The sequence below is a fragment of the Eptatretus burgeri genome, chromosome 6 (genome assembly GCF_056783735.1).
Source record: "Eptatretus burgeri isolate ZD-2024b chromosome 6, Ebu_testis_v1, whole genome shotgun sequence".
Classification (NCBI taxonomy): domain Eukaryota; kingdom Metazoa; phylum Chordata; class Myxini; order Myxiniformes; family Myxinidae; genus Eptatretus; species Eptatretus burgeri.
The window spans coordinates 110,412,890-110,432,699 of record NC_140966.1 but is presented as its reverse complement, the minus strand read 5'-3'; the positions used below and the strand labels follow the sequence as shown (position 1 = coordinate 110,432,699).

The following is a 19,810-nucleotide window of genomic DNA, read 5'->3' as shown; positions in this document are numbered from 1 at the left end:
TGGCAGAGATTGTTTACGAATAATCAGACTTAATTGGAGCGACGTAAACAGATTCTCAATCTCTGATGCTGGATACGATACCGTGCTCAACAAGTACCCTGGCCTGTTCAGTGATGGTGTTGGCACCTTTGCAGGGCCCAAAGTGAGGATTCATGTTTCTGCAGATGCTCAGCCATTGTTCCATAAGGCTAGACCTGTGCCTTACATGATGCGATCAATGAGCGAATGTGAGCTTGACCGCTTGCAGGGTGAGGACATCATCTCACCAGTCGAGTACTCCGACTGGGCAGCACCTATCGTTCCAATACTCAAAGCAAATGGAAAAGTGAGCATTTGTGGAGACTACAAAACGACGATCAACCGCTATTCAAAGTTGGATGGTTACCCTTTGCCCAAAGCGGAGGATCTGTTCACCACTCTCATGGGTGGCTAGACATTCACTAAGCTTGACTTGACCAATGCCTACACTCAAATGGAACTGGATGATGATTCCAAGCCTTATAAATGCATCAACACTCATTGAGGACTCTACATGTACAACAGATGCCCATTTGGCAGATGCTCTGCTGCACCAATCTTCCAACGAAAGATGGAGACATAATTTAAAACTGTACCAAAGACAGTTGTATTCCAGGATGACATACTGGTGACCAGGAAGTCACAACATGAACACCTCGAGAACCAAAACAAAGTCCTCAATCGGCTGTCACAAGCTGGGTTACGCCCGAGACGTGAGAAGTGTTTCCTTAATGGCACGTGAAGTTGACTACCTGGGTCAACAAATCTTCGGTCGAGGAATTTTGCCCTCTCCGAGCAAAGTTGAAGAAATTGCGAATGCACCAACGCCACAAAACATTTTAGAACTTCGTGCATTCCTGGGTATGTTGACCGACTTTGGTAATCTCCTGCCTCAACTAAGCACGACCGTCGAGCCTCTGCATCTTCTCCTCAGGGAAGGCGCGTTGTCTGGAAATGGGAAGCCGCCCAAACAAGAGCGTTCAAGGCCGCTAAAACCATGCTGTCCTCCTCGCCGTTACTTGTCCATTACAACCCATGCAAGGAACTTATTCTCAGTTGTGATAGCTCTTCATATGGCATCGGGTGTGCGTTGCTGCAAACAAATGGAACCAGTCATCTCCAGCCTGTTGCGTATGCATCACGAACCTGATCTGACACTGAACGTCGCTATGCTCACGTAGAACGATTAGCGTTAGCGTGTGTGTCTGGGGCACCTTAAAGATGCACCAATATGTCTTTGGAAGACATATTACCACTGAGACTGATCACAAACTCTTGTTCGGTCGCCTGGGAGAAACCAGAGCCATTCTGCCCACATCATCAAGTCGTGTACAACGTTGGGCGTTAACCCTTGCCGGTTATGACTATTCATTGGATTACCGCCTTGGTCAGGAAATGTACTGTGCTGACGCGCTCAGTCGTTTGCCACTTCCCGTAACCATCCCAGCACCTCCACAATCTGGTGATGTCATTCATCTCATGGCTAACGTCATTCACGATGAGGCGCCCGTAACCGCGAAGCAGATTGCTTGTGTGACCAATGGCAATCCAGATTTGTCACGAATTAAACGCTGCGTTATGTCAGGTAATTGAGCATCACTACCGGAAGGAGGAAACCATACCTCATCCAGAAGGATCGGCTCTCTATTGATGCAGACTGCCTGCTTTTTTTGGGTAACCAAGTGATAATTCCGCCTAAACGCAGCGGGAAAATTATCAGTGAACTCCACGATGCTCATCCAGGCGAAGTCACCATGAAGGCTCTTTATTGCCATCGTCCATGTTTGGTGGCCTGGTTTGGACAGTGACATCGAGTCCAGTGCACGCCATTGTTACACTTGTCAAGCCCATGCCAAGACACCGCCACAGTCTCCATTGGTCATGTGGTCGTGGCCATCAACACCGTGTTCCAGACCACACATCGACCATGCTGGTCCATTTCAAGGGAAGCTTTTCCTTGTCGTAGTTGATGCCCACTCCAAATGGATTGAAGCTCTCGTGGTGCCATCCTCATCCTCTGCTGTAACAATGGAAGCTCTACGTACCATGTTCACGCAACATGGTATTCCAAACTCCATTGTATCAGATAATGGACCGTCATTTACGAGTTCAGAGTTTCAGAACTTTTGTAAAATGAATGGCATTAAGCACGACACATAAACATGTTGACCAACTCAGGTTACGTCATGGAGAGCCAAACATTGAACCGGCTCCAGTGCCTGTGTCACCCACTCCTGTATCAACACCACCTGCGTTTGAACACGAGGTGTTTCCTCATGAAAGCCTTTCACCCATCAATGCACCTGAACTCCATCCTGACCCTGTACCCCTAATTGAGAAACCAACAGCAGTGGCAAGCAAGGACAACCCTCCACTCGCTCTTCGAAGATCAGCTCGTGTCTGTGAACCTCCTGAGCGACTTGATTTGTTTAAAAAAATAAATAAATAAATAATAATAAAAAATAAAATAATAAAATAAAATAAAATAAAATAAAATAATTAATTAATTAATTAATTAATTAATTAATTAATAAATAAATAAATAAATAAATAAATAAATAAATAAATAAATAAATAAATAAGGGGCGGAGATGAGATGTATCAGTAATTTATGATAATGTATGCACACATGGGTGCACAAGGGCGTGGTTAAGCAGTCACGTGACCCGCCCATGTCCCGACGCCGTGTTGTCCTCGTGTCCGGATTAAACCTGTTGTTCCCATTTCAGAGCCTTCGTCCGTCTTTCCTTCACATTCATTGACATTTCGAGAAATAAGGTGCTTCAGATCCACAAGTTACATTTTTGCATTCCAAGAAAATCGACCGTTCGCCAGGCACGGGCTTTAAATAACTACGTTAACTAGCGACTAAACGTGAGGTAACTTGTACATACAGAACCTCGTCGGCTGTCCTCACCCGCGCACCACGTGCAGCTCGGCGTCCGTTCCGCCCTTGTTTTCTTTCTCGTTCGTTCGTTCGTTCGTTCGTTCGTTCGTTCGTTCGTTCGTTCGTTCGTTCGTTCGTTCGTTCGTTCGTTCTCAACTCAGGCCGCGCTTCCGCGTCTTGGTGCAGCGTGATGACGTCAGAAGGTGACGTATAATTTTTTACGCAACGTCACGCATGTCAACCGCAAATTCTTTCAAATTCGAGCCTCACGTCCCGGTTCAACGAACGTATTAACTTGCCGATTGGAAATAGGCAAACAGCCAAAGGAAGGAAGGAATTGTCTGTTCAAACAAAGACCCAAAATGAAAAAAATCACTCAAAGAGCCTCCACGTGCCTCCGCGTGCCTCCGCCAGGCTGAATCACACCCAACCTGTCCGTCCACCAAGTTTCATCCGAATCCGTCAACAACTTTTTGAGATATCATGTAAAATCGTTTTTTTTTATCCCAATCTCTTCAATGGTGAAGAATCGGTGGAAAATTAAATAATTCTCGTTTCCAGATCTGGATTCACATGAACAGGCAGGAATCCGAGGAGTGGGCGGAGCTGTACGACTGTCAATCAGCCTGATGGGGGCGGAGCCACCATACATTTTCCTCTATGTCCTCCATGTGGACATCAAAAAATTATAATATGATCAGGAGAAACGTCATGCCTCAGGATAATCCCTTATGTGTTCAGTGTTACATTTATGAAAATTAAATAATAGCGAGGTACGAGTGCTTCACATGGGACACGGGTCATCACAGACCCTCCGCCAGTCACAGCACAAAGGTAAAAGCGAACCACCTGATCAATAACCTTCTTGAGTTATGGTTTCTGGACAGGAAGATTCACTGAATGGGAAAGCTCAGCTGAGCCAGACGCGAGAAGGACTGACAGACTGAGAGCGCTTTCACGATTCTGTGGGTGGTGGAACAATCCGACTGGTTTATTCCTATATCGAGCGAGACTCCGACACGCTAACTGGTCCCGCGACCTCAGTGTGGTCGGCGAACTAATTTCTAAGAGGGACGAGCGGCTGCAAACCGTGCGAGATGGAGCAAAAACGGGTCTGTGATGCCCTTCGAAGTCCGGGGGCCGCACACGCGCTACACTGGACGGTCCAGCGTGGACCTTGCCCTTCACCGACAAGCTCGGGTCAACCGCTGAACCCCGTCCATCATGGGAACTGGAGCTTGAGACGGTATCCCACGAACGAGAAATTCCTAGTAAGCGCAACTGGTGCGAGTCATCAGAGTCCTTTGTACACACCACCCGTCGCTACTACCGATCGGACGGTTTGGTGAGATCCTCGGATCAGCCCCTGCACGGGCCGTCCACGATACACATTAGGCAAAATAAAATAAAAAAAACACCAGCTGATCGTCTGAATATTTTTTTAAAGGAAGGAGGAGGCCCTTTTGATTTGTTACTCGCAGAGCTTCCTGTCACTTCGCTGACGGACCAATTGGTCGTACTGTTTGCCAAAAAATTGGGTGGGGAGGAGGAAACGAAGACAAATTTACCCGAACATGGAGTGCTTTAACCCCTACACCCCACCTCTCTCCCTGTCCCCATCCACATGTCCCCTCTTCCCCTCTCCCCCACGTTTGTCCTGATGTCCCTTCCAACTCAAAATGTCACACATGATGACATGCTTTGGCAGGTCCGTCTGTTTTTTGTTGTTGTTGTTTATTGTTTTTTTTTTGGGGGGCAGGGGAGGGGAGCAGGGTTGGAGAAGAAAAGGACAAATTTACCTGTTGGAAGAGTGCTTTAACCTCAACGTTACCCAGGTAAAAATGGAAATTGTAATACCGTCTGCCACCACCACCACCTGGTGGTGCAACACGGTACAAATTTAGATCAAGAATTTATGGATCAGGAACACCCCATTATCCAGTCACTTAAAGACACATACATAGGCAAACTGTGGTTGAAAATTAAAGTTGTTCTCAATCCCTTCTATTTTTAAATGCATCAATTTCTAATGATTCTGCAGTCCCAAAAGCTACTTTTTAAAAATAATTTTTTTACTCACAAACATATAGGAAAAATAAAGATATTGTAAGGAAGTATGACTTAAGTGGAATCTAACAATATATAAATCAGTTTAGTAAAGCTTAAATAAGTGTACCAAAATCATTTCCAAAGTTAGGCATGAAGCACAACTCTATCTTATTTAGGCTTTAACCTTATACACAGCCCTGTAGTAACTGCCAATGCTCATTGTTACATTTTATTATATCCTGGCAATTATAAAACTAATTACTGTTCACTTTGTACAATGGATCCAAGTACATTTGTCCAAACAATTTGATATGAAATTATGAAAAAAAAAAGTTGAATCAGATATTGTACCGACATTTACAAATGGATGGAGACTTTCATACAATGTACACTAAGTATATAAACAATTAGATATGCAAATGAATATTTATAATGGTGATTATTATGATCACATTATGTGTCTTAATTTGTAGTTGAGATTGGCGGCGGCTTTAAACTAAAATATCCTTCAAAAAAAATGGCGGCGGCTTTAAACTAAAATATCCTTCAAAAAAAATGTGAGCCAAATTAAAGTTACCACATGTTCTGACCAAAAAAACACAACAATTTGATCATTGTGCCAACTTATGAATGTTTGACATGGCTTCCACTTCAAAAGCACACCGATTGCTTTTATTCAACATCTTTCATCAAACATGTTTTTTTTTTTTAAAAATAGAAGGGATTGAGAACAACTCTTGAATTTTCTACCACAGTTTGCCTATGTATGTGTCTTTAAGTGACAAAAATTTAAAAGAGCTGTGCAACTGTCAACATGGTGAACACTTGGGGTAAAACCGGGGTAAATTTCAGTGTCGTTGAGTCTGGAGCAAAGTTCAGACACCTATAGCACCCAAGATTTTGCTCCAAAAGGTTTCAGTTTTCTTGTGTAAATGATCCAGTCACGAGGTTATGTAAATCAGGCAACAAAATTATTCATGATTAATAAAATGGCTGTTGGCAGCAATTTGAAAACTCCAATTTTTTTGACTGCATGTAACAAATCACTACATTTGAGAGTACTTATCTTAAAAAAGTATTTTAAGTAGAACATTTTTTATGTCAGATTCTGAAAGCCTCACTAATAGACACCATTTGTGTGAATTTTCAGAACTCTGTTTGTAAAACTCTGGAATTTAGAGCCCTCCAAAAATGCTTCAGATACAAATCTGCAACTCGTGACTGCCAGAATTGAAACACCCCGAGGGTGTTTGTTGAGCCATATCTCGGACACTACTTGGAATTTTGGGCTATAACTTGGCAAACCTTCCTCATATATGTTAAGGTAGCTTTGAGATTTTTTTCAGGAAAATCTGAGGGGGTCACCGCAGAATTTCATTTTTTTGGCTGATTTGACACAGAATGACCCCCAATGAAGGTGGGTCACAGTTGATTGGAAGGTCAGCAATAGGGATTGTAACCTCCCTGACATCCAACTCAATAGCTGGTTGATCAGCCTGCTACAACCGCTCAAAGTAACCGGCCCAGCGGGCCTTCACTTCGGGCTCCTCTGTCAAGAGCCTACCACCCTCTGCTCTAACTGCAGTACACCGAGGGATGGGCTTGGATGAACGCAATGCGCGAATTCCCCAGTAAGCAGGACGAGAATCACTTGACCACAGGTGATGCTCTACCCCTTCACAGCTTCCTCGCACATAGGCCTCCTTGTCTACCCTTAGCGCACGTACAGTTTTACGCCTCAGCTCCCTGAACAGCTCAGCTCTGCCATTCAGCCTGGCCCTGCGACTCCAGTCAATGGTATTCAGTGTCCCTTGAGAGACAAAATTATTATTTGTCCTATGGTGAGTTCCAAGTCATCTTCAGGCATCATCAAGGACGGTGGTCTTGAAAGCACTCCACAACTCTTCAAGATCCCCCAAAGCACCCAGACCCCCTCAAATCCCTACTCAGCCTGTTTGCAAACTCCTCAGCTACCCTCTCATCCTTGAGCTTGCCAACATCCTGCGAAGGCTGGAATAGTTCCATTCTCCTGGATTTAATCTGTAACTTCAGAGTTGCTACAATTAGCCTGTGGTCACTTTTGAGGAACTGAGCACTCCGGTGGACCCTGCAGTTCTGGATCATCCTCCAGCGACCATCAACGAGCACATGGTCAATCTCCTTTGCCGCACCACCAGCGTTGGAATACCAAGTCCAGCGATGAGCTTGTAAGTGCTGAAACCATGAACCAGCCACCCTGAGTCCATGACTTCTTGCAAAGTCAAGGAACTTAGTACTATTCTGGTTCACAATTCCAGACCCATGGGGACCAACACACGTCTCATAACCATCCCTATCAGTTCCAGTCGATGCATTGAAATCCCCCAAAACTAGAAGTGTATCTCATCTGGGGCACTGATCAACCACAGACTCGAGCGTGACATAGAATGCATCCTTCACGGTGAGATCACTCACCTCAGTCGGAGCATAAACATAGACCAGGGATATGACACCCAAGGAGTGACAAATCCTTAGTCTCAGAATACGCTCGTTGACCGGCTTTACCTCAATTATCATTTGAGTCAGCTTATTGGACAGAGCTGCAGCAACTCCCTGGACATGGTAACCATCAGAGCGACCAGACCAATAGTAGGTGTAACCACCCGCCATCACCGTCACTCTCTGGTCTCCGAACCTCAGAAAGTGCTGCAACACCAATGTCCAAATGCTGGAACTCAGATGATAACAGAGACAGTTGATCATCCTCTCTTAGGGATAGGACATTCCAGACACCCACCCAAAGGGACTGCCTCAGGTTAACCCAAGGAGGCCACTGTCTGGTGGACGACACCTCAGCACCACCCCGACACACTCTCCTGCAATCTGACCCGGGAAGGTTACCCCGTGGTTTCCCTCCTATCATCAAAGATTAGAGGTTCCGAAAGCTTTGCCCCAATCCCGTCATCCGCTGAGCTGCCCTGTGAAGGGACGCTGCACAGAAGGTACTCCCACGGAGTGAGTTTTCAAATTTTTTAAATGCTTTTGGAATGTTTTTTCGAATGAAGTTGTGTCTTTATAAGCACAGCCCAGAGACAAATTTCCATCCAGAGACAAACTCCTGTCCGGACAAGTCCAGAGACATAAAAACCGAACGAAACACTCGCTCTGGGTGACGGAGCAGGAACCACTCACTCTGGGTGACGTTGCACGAACCACTCACTCAGGGTGACGGAGCAGGAACCACTCACTCTGAATGATGTGGCGCAGCAAAAGTGTCTGCAGAGAGTGAACGATTCGCTCAGAATGACATAGCGCGGTACTGCTGTTGACAAAGGGCGCTCGGCAAGTGACTTAAGCACTCATGCAATTACTCCAATTAAATAGTTGACAAGGAACAGTTGGCCAGGCTGTTTCTGCATACCATAAAGGATCCCTGCTCGCATGCAGGCACACACAAACCCCACCACGTCTGACCTCCATGTGTGCTGTCTTTGCAATTCTTTGTTTTCAGCCACTCCTGACTAAATATATCGCAGAAGCTTTTAGTGCATTTTATTATTTTGTCATGAAAGCAGATCACAAAAAACAGGAATAAGCAAACTGCGTACGTAATTGCCCCCCAAAAATTGCCCCCCCCTATTTAGTCCATCAGATCCGATTTTCAAATCAGATATGGACTAATCAAAGTATATAATCGGTGTCCAAGGATAACGCCTTGTTGAAGGATAATTAAATAAGGCCGTTAATTATCTTCAAAAGGGTGTTTTAATTCACCCAAACACCCACTTTAACTCATACACTCCCTTGGAGTTCCCCCAGTGTGCATGCAAAGTTTCAGGCAGCGAGGTTTCATGGTTCTGGAGTTATGGAGGAGATGGAAGGACGGATGGACACACACTGACATTTGTTTGTATAGATTAAGATGTTTTAACATTTGATTAGTAATCTAACTTTTCTTTTTTATATTTTTCTATTCTGTAATGCGCCATGAGCATAATTACTTGACTGATACCAGTGCGATATAAATGTTCATATTATTATTATTATTATTATTATTATTATTATTATTATTATTATTACTAGTGCGTGGCCATACATGCGTGACCGTACGTGGGAAAAAAAAAAACTTTCAAACCGTGCGCCAGAAACAACCACACAGGCCGTTCCTTCACTCTCGCGTGCCCGTACGTGCAAAAAATAAAAAATAAAATAACTTTCAAACAAACACACAGGCCGTTCCTTCACTCTCGTAAACGACGACTGGATTGGGGCATTGTGTTTATCTATAAATGTGCATAAGAAATCGAGAAATTATTAGAATATAGTAAGTCATCACTATCCGGAAGTCCGTACGTTGTAACCCATAATGGGGAACGCAGCTGAGGATTTCTTCCCCATCGGCCACGCCTATGCAGCAACATGTCCTGTCATTGGTTTTGTAAATAAATGGCCATAACTTAGGAACCACTAGTCCGATTAATATCAGACCTTGAAAAGGCACATACTTAGGTCCCCAGCAATATACCTGATAAGTTTCAATTAGATCGGACCAGTGGTTGGCGAGAAACAGTGGTCACAGACACAGAGACAGACACACATTGCTGGAATTATAAATAGATTCACCAAATTGTCCACAGCATGGTTAGACTACAAGAAAGCTTTTGATGGTGTCCCACAGTCATGGATAGTAAAATGCATGCAATTGTACAAGATCAACCTCTAAATACTCAAAGTGATAGAGAAATCAATGGACTGATGGAACACCCCATTGATATGACAGCACTCGGAAGGAAAGATTGAAATACCATGGGTGAAGATAGGTCAAGGGATCCTTCAGGGAGAAAGTCTTTTGCCCCCGCTATTTTGCCTGGCCCTGGACCCACTGAGCAATCTCATTAATGAGCAAGGACATGGATATATCCTGACATCCAATAAAATAACTTCCAAAGAAACAAGAAAGGTGACGCATCTACTGTACATGAAATGATTTAAAACTCTTTGCACTAAACGACGAAAAATTTACAGAACAACTCGATTTAGTGAAACGGTACTCCGATGACATTCAAATGTAATTTGGCCGAGATAAGTGTGCCAAGTGCACTTTCATACAAGGTAGAGCATCAAAAATGGACAACATAAAAATTGACACAAATACAACAATACAGGAGCTAGACAACGAAGTATCATACAAATATCTAGGAGTAGAAGAGGGCCACCAAATATCTCAAACAAATGCGCAAAACATTTACCAAAGAATACCTGCATAGGACGAGACCGATCCTGAAAACAAACATTTCTCCAAGGAACAAGATCAAAGCTATAAACCAACTCACAGTTCCAGTATTCCAGTACAGGTCACAATCAGAAATTAATAAACTGGATATCAAAACAAGGAAACTCCTTACCATTCACCAAATGTTTTACAAAAACCAATGCATCCCGAGAAAGTACCAACCGAGACGAGAAGGAGGTAGCGGCCTGCTAGAGCGAGCTCAACAAAGTGCACAGAATGACAACTGTAGGATTGGCTGAATAAGTGAAAAGTGCTACAGACTACCGAATCCAATTTGTAAGCAAACACGAAGACAACAAATCAGAGAAGGTATTCCTAACCCACCGAGCAAAAAATTTCCAAAGACAGGTGCAAGTGGAAGCTGCCACACAAGAACCAGAAACAACAACAAATACAGTCCCAACAATTGCAAAAAAGACAAAAGAAAAAGATAAAATGAAATAGCAACAGATACACACCAAAACTGGTAAAAAGACAAAAGAGCATGAAGGTATTACAAAAAATAAATGAGTTTGACAGATTGGGAATAGACAAAGAAGGCTCTTTGGAATGGCTCAGAAGAGGTCAGCTCAACTGGGATGGAGAGCGAATCGTTATAAATGCCAAAGACCAAGAACACTACATGAATGGCTTTAAGAAAATGGTGGGACTGAGTCAATTGGACAAGTGTAGATTATGCAAGGTAGAAACAGAAAATATGAGCCACCTCTGATCGAGATGTAAAAAAAACTCATGTCAGAGCAGTTGTACACACAAAGGCACAACAAGGTATGTAGAGTAATCCATGGGCACATCTGGAAAAGCTCAATATCTCAGTTCCAGAAAACTCATGGAAACATGAATCAAAAGCAATCACTGAAAACAAGGAAGTATTGCTCATGGACAACCTAATGATCCCATCGAGCGTGAACACAGAAAAAGCACTGTGACCGGATATAGTAATGAGGTCCAAAAAGGAAAAGAAGGCATTGCTAATTTAGGTGCCAGTACCCAGCAATTTTGGCCTAAACAATGCAGAAATCAAGATTTCAAAAATGAAGTGAAAAGATCCTGGAAGCTGAAGATCACTGGAATTGGACCAGTGATCATTGGAGCAACGGGAATGATAAAAAAAGAGAACCTTGCAGATACCTTAAAAAAACAACACTGGGAATATTACGACAAATGAACTGCAGATGGAAACTGTCTTGGGCTTGGTGACAATCCTCACAAAAGCCCTCGGAACCAAACTTTGAGAACAAGAAAACTTCACAAACCGGTCAATGAATCATGATCTCTTACTGAAAAGGAGGTGGATACTTTGAGACCTGGGAGAACTCCATTCCGCCTTCTGAAACCCGCATATGGAGATACCATCTCCATCCATCTCTGTCTCTGTCTCTGTCTCTCTCTCTCTGGCAAAAAAGAGAACAGTGTGCTTTTGGCCGATTCAATATCATTTATTCACATCACAGGCAGTGGTTGGAGAGTATGAATGGGATAACATCATGGAAGGGAAAATGGGCTGAGCTAAAAGTTTGAGCAAGTTTTCATCTACAACAGAGATATTTTGACAGATTCTCTTCATTCAGGAAGGAATACAATGAGAAAACACATTTAGAACAAATTATGTTTGCACATCGTTCCTTTTTCCCCACCCCCCCAAAAAAAAAATCCCAATATAGTACAATAATCAAAATCATACATCAAGTAATCAAAATACAAACAGTGCGTTAACCATTTCTGGATGAAAGAACAAAGCTCCAGTAGACCTTGATCTCAGTCGAGAAAACAAGGTCAATTCAAAGACAAATGTACATAGACACTTGTATTCTAGGGAAGGGACAGAGTCAGATGCCATATTGCATGGAGAATCACAGTGGCAGAAATTATTTAACCCATCCCCTCAAAATCAACATTCAGATTCTGAACACAAAAATATTAATAAAAATATTAATAAAAATAATAATAATAATAATACACAGAATTCACGACAAGGTCTCACTATCAGCAATGATGCAAGCTGAAAGAGAGCGAGAGCAATATGACATGACAGCTCTGCAAATCACATAACTGGAGTTGTTTGGTCGTGGTGATTGCTGGGGACGAGGAGTCTGTACAATATAATGTGTGTAATCAGCTCACAAGATGTGATGTGCAGGCTGTCAGATAAGCGGTCTCCGTGGGCAGCAACACGAACCACAAAGGTGTGTGAAGAAAACGCGACTGCTTTAAAGGAGGTGAATGATGAGACACAGAGCATGTGCTTAGTTGAATAGGATGGAGTCTGGGTCCTGGTTGATCATTTGGGCCATGTGACGAAGAACGTCCTTCTTGGTGATTATTCCCAGCAATCTCCTGTACACACCACATTACATTCAGACACAAAGACTTTGGATATCGTTCAGACAGGATATTCCAGGATTTCAGACACAATACTCTCGCACCTTGTTGCCATGTGATGATTATAACTACCAAGTTTAGTAAATTTCTGCACAACTGTTTAGGAGAAGATTGTCCATTCATAACACTGACAGACAGACAGACAGACAGGGACAGACAGACCGACAATATCCCCCCCGTTTTGCCAAAAAGCGTGGGGATAATGAAAAAAATAGGGGCAATACCCCTGGTAGAATAATGATACTAATATAAGGAGGAAGTCACTGTGTGATGAAATCAATAAAATGTACCAATGAACCAAAGTTATAGCAAATAACCTACAATTAGAGGGCAACTCACCCCCATAAATCCCCTTAGACCCCGAGCTTTTAAATAGCGCGAGTAAACTTTGGTACATCCTGAGTTATGAAGGTTGTGGTCAAGTTTCATCAAAATCATGTACGTAGTTTCAAAGAAGAAGTTGCAAATGTTTGTGGATGGACGAACAGAAGGACGAACAGAAGGACGGATGACGCACCATCCCGTAAGCTCCCTGGAACTAAGTTCCAGGTGAGCTAACCAGAGTACAATCATACGATAATTTGATTGTATGTCGATGTGTGTGTGTTTATGCGTGTGTGTGTGTGTGTGTGTGTGTGTGTGTGTGTGTGTGTGTGTGTGTGTGTGTGTGTGTGTGTGTGTGTGTGTCAATAAGTGTGCGTGTGTGTCTATAAGTGTGCGTGTGTGTGTTTACATGTATGTGTGCCAATACATGTGTCTATGCACATGCCTGTCTATGCTTGTGCATGTCTATGTGTCTGCGTGCAAGTGTGACGTATGTGCATCTGTCTTTGCATGTCTGTGTGTCTGTGTATATATGCATCTGTCTGTGTGTCTGTGTCCATGCATCTGTCTGTGTGTCTGTGTCCATGCATCTGTCTGTGGGTCTGTGTCCATGCATCTGTCTGTGGGTCTGTGTCCATGCATCTGTCTGTGGGTCTGTGTCCATGCATCTGTCTGTGTGCCTGTGTCCATGCATCTGTCTGTGGGTTTGTGTCCATGCATCTGTCTGTGTGCCTGTGTCCATGCATCTGTCTGTGTGCCTGTGTCCATGCATCTGTCTGTGTGCCTGTGTCCATGCATCTGTCTGTGTCTGTGTCCATGCATCTGTCTGTGTGTCTATGTCCATGCATCTGTCTGTGTGTCTATGTCCATGCATCTGTCTGTGTGTCTATGTCCATGCATCTGTCTGTGTGTCTATGTCCATGCATCTGTCTGTGTGTCTATGTCCATGCATCTGTCTGTGGGTCTGTGTGGCTAATTCTTCCTTTTTCTTTTCTTTTATAATCTTTATTTGTCTATCTGTCTGTGGAGAAGTGAATTCATTCAGAAAAAATTTCTGTAAGGCTCACTCGGCTGTGACTGGAAGGGTTTTGCAGGGTAGAGGAGAAGCAGCTGAAACCCAAATCCTTTCCAGGTTCCGACTGATGACTGCATCTTTGCTCTTTGCTTGTTCGGGTTCCTTATGATGACTCCAAGGCGGTGTTTGGTCTTGTGTTTGATCTGCGTCTATGCGTCGATGCATCTGTTTGACATTAAATGCACTACTAAACCGCCACATGGAATGAGACACACCAAGAGTAGGGCAGACACAGTTGTTCCACAAGTGAAAGACAAGAGGAACAAATGAGTGGAGGTGAGCAGAGAGTCCATGGTAGAGGCCTGTTGCAAACTAGTCGGAAGGTTAACACATGGAGACAGCAACTGCGTGTCACTCTGCTGATCTGGAAATGATTGGATTCTGCTATGATAAATGGAACATGTCCTTCAAAAGAGAAAATATTCTCCGTCTCACCATATCACTTCAGAAGGATCATCAAACTAACCCACCTGTCTATTTCTTTGGTCATCCACTGCAAAAGGTTTAGTCTCTTGAATTTCTCAGCCTCATGATCAGCCATGACCTTTTTTGGACAGACAACAAGAGCTGGCCTCCAAAGCCAGCCACAAACTGGCCTTTAATCCATCAATTCTGGTCTTTACACATGAACAGCAGGGTTGAGGGACAAAACAAAGGGAGGCTTGGACAAACAATGGGTGTGGTGAGGAATTAGGGGAAGGGGAGGATGTAAAGGGTGGACAAGATGGATCCAGAAGCAAACTCTCAGTAAAGAAATAAACTGGAAAATTTAGAAAGAAGTGGGCCTCTGGGAGGGGGAGGTAGAAAGGATTTTTTGGATAGAAGATGATCTGAGATGGTGGTGAACAGCTGTCTTGATGACCTGGAGGGAATCATGAGATTGATGAGAATGTGGAAGTTGATTCCATAGGTGGGGGAAAAAAGAGGAACTAATTAGTGGAGGTGAGCAGTGATCTTGGATTTCGGTAGTTTCACCAGAAGGGAGTTGATGGTGGACTCTGTGTGGCCCAGCAGAAACCTGGAGTGGCAGGGAGATGGGGTTGGGGGGGGGGGGCAAAGCACAGAAAGGACAAAGGGTGCGAGACCAGAAATGAGGCAGTAGAAGACAGAGAGACCACCGAACTGTCTGCGATGGGAAAGTGATGTGCCCATAGACTCAGCTTCAGTGCGATTGATTTGAATGATCTTGAAGGGGTTGGTTTCCACGGTGTCAAGCTGAGCAAGGTGCGAGGCAAGGATGCCAGCCCAGATGGGAGAGGACTTTCTATGTTCTACCTCCTCCACGAGGCTCGACTCTGTCTAGAATTAAAAAAAAAAAAAGTAGTTTGCAAGCTGCACATGAAGGCCTCGTTGGTGGATAAAGGCCTTTTTCAGGCCTTTCCTTGTAAAATTAGATTTCTGTTTAGATTAATTCGATTTTTTTTTTCGGTCTTTACTTGTAAAAATTGTAAAATCCGAATTACTCAGTCAACAAGGCCTTTTCCGTAGCTCATTGGAGTACTGGTCTCCGCTATGGACTGGTGCCCCAGCATCACATCTGTCTCTCTCCTGTCCATTTATCCCCTGGGTTGGTTGTGCCCAATTGTTTCCCCGTGACCCCACTGTCAATTTAACCTTGTTCTTCCATCAGCCTCGCTGTTGTGCAAAAAATAAACCTCCCACCCCTCAAATCAGAGCATCAGCATAGTTTGCTTCCCATTATGGTTAGGTTAGAGAAGAGACCATTTTGTCTCATATAACTTATGTCAATGGTTACCTGCATTGTTAATCATCATGTGTCCACATTCCCCTGTCACACAAGGAAGGAACAAGGAACTTGGATGCAGGAGAAAGCCATTTGGCCTATCAATCGGACAACACTGCTTCTACATTATATCACTTCAATGTAACAGTTTATAATCTTAAATTCACTTGGGGAGTGGGTGAGATGGGTGGTAGCGTGAGGTGAGAGGGGTGGTGGAGTGGGGTGAGAGGGTGGTGGAGTGGGGTGAGAGGGGTGGTGGAGTGGAGATGAGAGGGGTGGTGGAGTGGAGATGAGAAGGTTGGTGGAGTGGAGATGAGAGGGTTGGTGGAGTGGGGTAAGAGGGTGGTGGAGTGGGGTGAGAGGGTGGTGGAGTGGGGTGAGAGGGTGGTGGAGTGGGGTGAGAGAGGTGGTGGAGTGGAGATGAGAGGGGTGGTGGAGTGGAGATGAGAGGGGTGGTGGAGTGGAGATGAGAGGGGTGGTGGAGTGGAGATGAGAGGGGTGGTGGAGTGGAGATGAGAGGGGTGGTGGAGTGGAGATGAGAGGGGTGGTGGAGTGGAGATGAGAGGGGTGGTGGAGTGGAGATGAGAGGGGTGGTGGAGTGGAGATGAGAGGGGTGGTGGAGTGGAGATGAGAGGGGTGGTGGAGTGGAGATGAGAGGGTGGTGGAGTGGAGATGAGAGGGGTGGTGGAGTGGAGATGAGAGGGGTGGTGGAGTGGAGATGAGAGGGGTGGTGGAGTGGAGATGAGAGGGGTGGTGGAGTGGAGATGAGAGGGGTGGTGGAGTGGAGATGAGAGGGGTGGTGGAGTGGAGATGAGAGGGGTGGTGGAGTGGAGATGAGAGGGGTGGTGGAGTGGATATGAGAGGGGTGGTGGAGTGGAGATGAGAGGGGTGGTGGAGTGGAGATGAGAGGGGTGGTGGAGTGGAGATGAGAGGGGTGGTGGAGTGGAGATGAGAGGGGTGGTGGAGTGGAGATGAGAGGGGTGGTGGAGTGGAGATGAGAGGGGTGGTGGAATGGAGATGAGAGGGGTGGTGGAGTGGAGATGAGAGGGGTGGTGGAGTGGATATGAGAGGGGTGGTGGAGTGGAGATGAGAGGGTTGGTGGAATGGAGATGAGAGGGGTAATGGAGTGGAGATGAGAGGGGTAATGGAGTGGAGATGAGAGGGGTAATGGAGTGGAGATGAGAGGGGTGGTGGAGTGGAGATGAGAGGGGTGGTGGAGTGGAGATGAGACGTGTGGTGGAGTGGCGTGAGAGGGGTGGTGGAGTGGAGATGAGAAGGTTGGTGGAGTGGAGATGAGAAGGTTGGTGGAGTGGAGATGAGAGGGTTGGTGGAGTGCGGTGAGAGGGTTGGTGGAGTGGAGATGAGAGCGTTGGTGGAGTGGAGATGAGAGGGTTGGTGGAGTGGAGATGAGAGGGTTGGTGGAGTGGAGATGAGAGGGTTGGTGGAGTGGAGATGAGAGGGTTGGTGGAGTGGAGATGAGAGGGTTGGTGGAGTGGGGTGAGAGGGTTGGTGGAGTGGAGATGAGAGGGTTGTTGGAGTGGAGATGATAGGGGTGGTGGAGTGGAGATGAGAGGGTGGTGGAGTGGAGATGAGAGGGTGGTGGAGTGGAGATGAGAGGGTTGGTGGAGTGGGGTGAGAGGGTGGTGGAGTGGAGATGAGAGGGTTGTTGGAGTGGAGATGATAGGGTTGGTGGAGTGGAGATCAGAGGGTTGGTGGAGTGGGGTGTGAGAGTGGTGGAGTGGGGATGTGCGGGATGATGGAGTGGAGTTGAGAGGGGCGGTGGAGTGTAGGTGGGAAGGGTGGTGGAGTGGGGATGGGAGGGGTGGTGGAGGGGAGACGAGAGGGGTGGGGGAGTGGAGATGAGAGGGGTGGGGGAGTGGGGATGAGAGGGGTGGTGGAGTTGGGTGAGAAGGTGGTGGAGTGGGGTGAGAGGGGTGGTGGAGTGGAGATGAGAGGGGTGGTGGAGTGGAGATGAGAGGGGTGGTGGAGTGGAGATGAGAGGGGTGGTGGAGTGGGGTGAGAGGGTGGAGTGGGGTGAGAGGGGTGGTGGAGTGGAGATGAGAGGGGTGGTGGAGTGGAGATGAGAGGGGTGGTGGAGTGGAGATGAGAGGGGTGGTGGAGTGGGGTGAGAGGGGTGGTGGAGTGGAGATGAGAGGGGTGGTGGAGTGGAGATGAGAGGGGTGGTGGAGTGGATATGAGAGGGGTGGTGGAGTGGATATGAGAGGGGTGGTGGAGTGGATATGAGAGGGGTGGTGGAGTGGATATGAGAGGGGTGGTGGAGTGGAGATGAGAGGGGTGGTGGAGTGGAGATGAGAGGGGTGGTGGAGTGGAGATGAGAGGGGTGGTGGAATGGAGATGAGAGGGGTGGTGGAATGGAGATGAGAGGGGTGGTGGAGTGGAGATGAGAGGGGTGGTGGAGTGGAGATGAGAGGGTTGGTGGAGTGGAGATGAGAGGGTTGGTGGAGTGGAGATGAGAGGGTTGGTGGAGTGGGGTGAGAGGGTAGTGGAGTGGGGTGAGAGGGTGGTGGAGTGGAGATGAGAGGGTTGGTGGAGTGGAGATGAGAGGGGTAATGGGGTGGAGATGAGAGGGGTAATCGAGTGGAGATGAGAGGGGTAATGGAGTGGAGATGAGAGGGGTGGTGGAGTGGAGATGAGAGGGGTGGTGGAGTGGAGATGAGACGTGTGGTGGAGTGGAGATGAGAGGGTTGGTGGAGTGGAGATGAGAAGGTTGGTGGAGTGGAGATGAGAAGGTTGGTGGAGTGGAGATGAGAGGGTTGGTGGAGTGCGGTGAGAGGGATGGTGGAGTGGAGATGAGAGCGTTGGTGGAGTGGAGATGACAGGGTTGGTGTAGTGGAGATGAGAGGGTTGGTGGAGTGGAGATGAGAGGGTTGGTGGAGTGGAGATGAGAGGGTTGGTGGAGTGGGGTGAGAGGGTGGTGGAGTGGAGATGAGAGGGTTGTTGGAGTGGAGATGATAGGGTTGGTGGAGTGGAGATGAGAGGGTGGTGGAGTGGAGATGAGAGGGTTGGTGGAGTGGGGTGAGAGGGTGGTGGAGTGGAGATGAGAGGGTTGTTGGAGTGGAGATGATAGGGTTGGTGGAGTGGAGATGAGAGGGTTGGTGGAGTGGGGTGTGAGAGTGGTGGAGTGGAGATGAGCGGGTTGTTGGAGTGGAGATGAGAGGGGTGGTGGAGTGGAGATGAGAGGGGTGGTGGAGTGGAGATGAGAGGGGTGGTGGAGTGGAGATGAGAGGGGTGGTGGAGTTGGGTGAGAAGGTGGTGGAGTGGAGATGAGAGGGGTGGTGGAGTGGGGTGAGAGGGTGGTGGAGTGGGGTGAGAGGGTGGTGGAGTGGGGTGAGAGGGGTGGTGGAGTGGAGATGAGAGGGGTGGTGGAGTGGAGATGAGAGGGGTGGTGGAGTGGAGATGAGAGGGTGGTGGAGTGGAGATGAGAGGGTGGTGGAGTGGAGATGAGAGGGTGGTGGAGTGGAGATGAGAGGGTGGTGGAGTGGAGATGAGAGGGTGGTGGAGTGGAGATGAGAGGGTGGTGGAGTGGAGATGAGAAGGTGGTGGAGTGGGGTGAGAGGGGTGGTGTAGTGGGTGAGAGGGGTGGTGGAGTGGAGATGAGAGGGGTGGTGGAGTGGCGATGACAGGGTGGTGGAGTGGAGATGAGAGGGTGGGGGAGGGGAGATGAGAGGGTGGTGGAGTGGAGATGAGAGGGTGGTGGAGTGGAGATGAGACGGCGGCGGAGTGGAGATGAGCGGCGTTGTGAAGTGGGGTGCGAGGGCGATGGAGTGGGGTGACAGGGTCGTGAAGTGGGGTGGGAGGGTGGTGGGGGGGGGTGAGAGGGTGGTGGAGTGGGGTGAGAGGGTGGTGGAGTGGGGTGAGAGGGTGGTGGAGTGGGGTGAGAGGGTGGTGGAGTGGGGTGAGAGGGTGGTGGAGTGGGGTGAGAGGGTGGTGGAGTGGAGATGAGAAGGTGGTGGAGTGGAGATGAGAGGGGTTGTGAAGTGGGGTGAGAGGGTGGTGGAGTGGGGTGAGAGGGTGGTGGAGTGGGGTGAGAGTGTGGTG

General features: G+C 46.9%; 3 protein-coding genes across 8 annotated transcripts in view; all 3 read right to left on the bottom strand.

Moving 5' to 3' along the window:
• The window catches only part of MRRF (mitochondrial ribosome recycling factor), a 130,803-nt gene extending 127,730 nt beyond the window's left edge, over nt 1-3,073 (bottom strand). Inside the window, exon 1 of one of the 2 annotated variants that reach the window (XM_085886757.1) lies at nt 2,936-3,073. The gene's annotated coding sequence lies outside the window, so the exon portion shown is untranslated. Of the gene's footprint in view, nt 1-2,912 lie in introns of both variants that reach the window. The other variant, XM_085886756.1, reaches the window with a different exon arrangement.
• Nucleotides 3,074-11,644: 8,571 nt separating this feature from the next.
• Nucleotides 11,645-19,810, bottom strand: part of CLCN3 (Cl-/H+ antiporter 3) — a 113,599-nt gene continuing 105,433 nt past the window's right edge. For all 5 annotated transcript variants that reach the window (XM_085886740.1, XM_085886737.1, XM_085886736.1 and 2 more), the window contains one exon: nt 11,645-12,563. In XM_085886740.1, the coding sequence (XP_085742866.1) occupies nt 12,473-12,563 (91 nt within the window). In that variant the 3' untranslated portion in view covers nt 11,645-12,472. The remainder of the gene's footprint in view (nt 12,564-19,810) is intronic.
• The window catches only part of LOC147025602 (uncharacterized), a 6,640-nt gene continuing 825 nt past the window's right edge, over nt 13,996-19,810 (bottom strand). Inside the window, exons 2-3 of the mRNA XM_085886949.1 lie at nt 19,547-19,810; nt 13,996-14,191 (exon numbers count right to left, since the gene is read on the bottom strand). The exon at nt 19,547-19,810 is cut by the window's right edge and continues 446 nt beyond it. Coding sequence (XP_085743075.1) covers nt 13,996-14,191; nt 19,547-19,810 — 460 coding nt within the window. The remainder of the gene's footprint in view (nt 14,192-19,546) is intronic.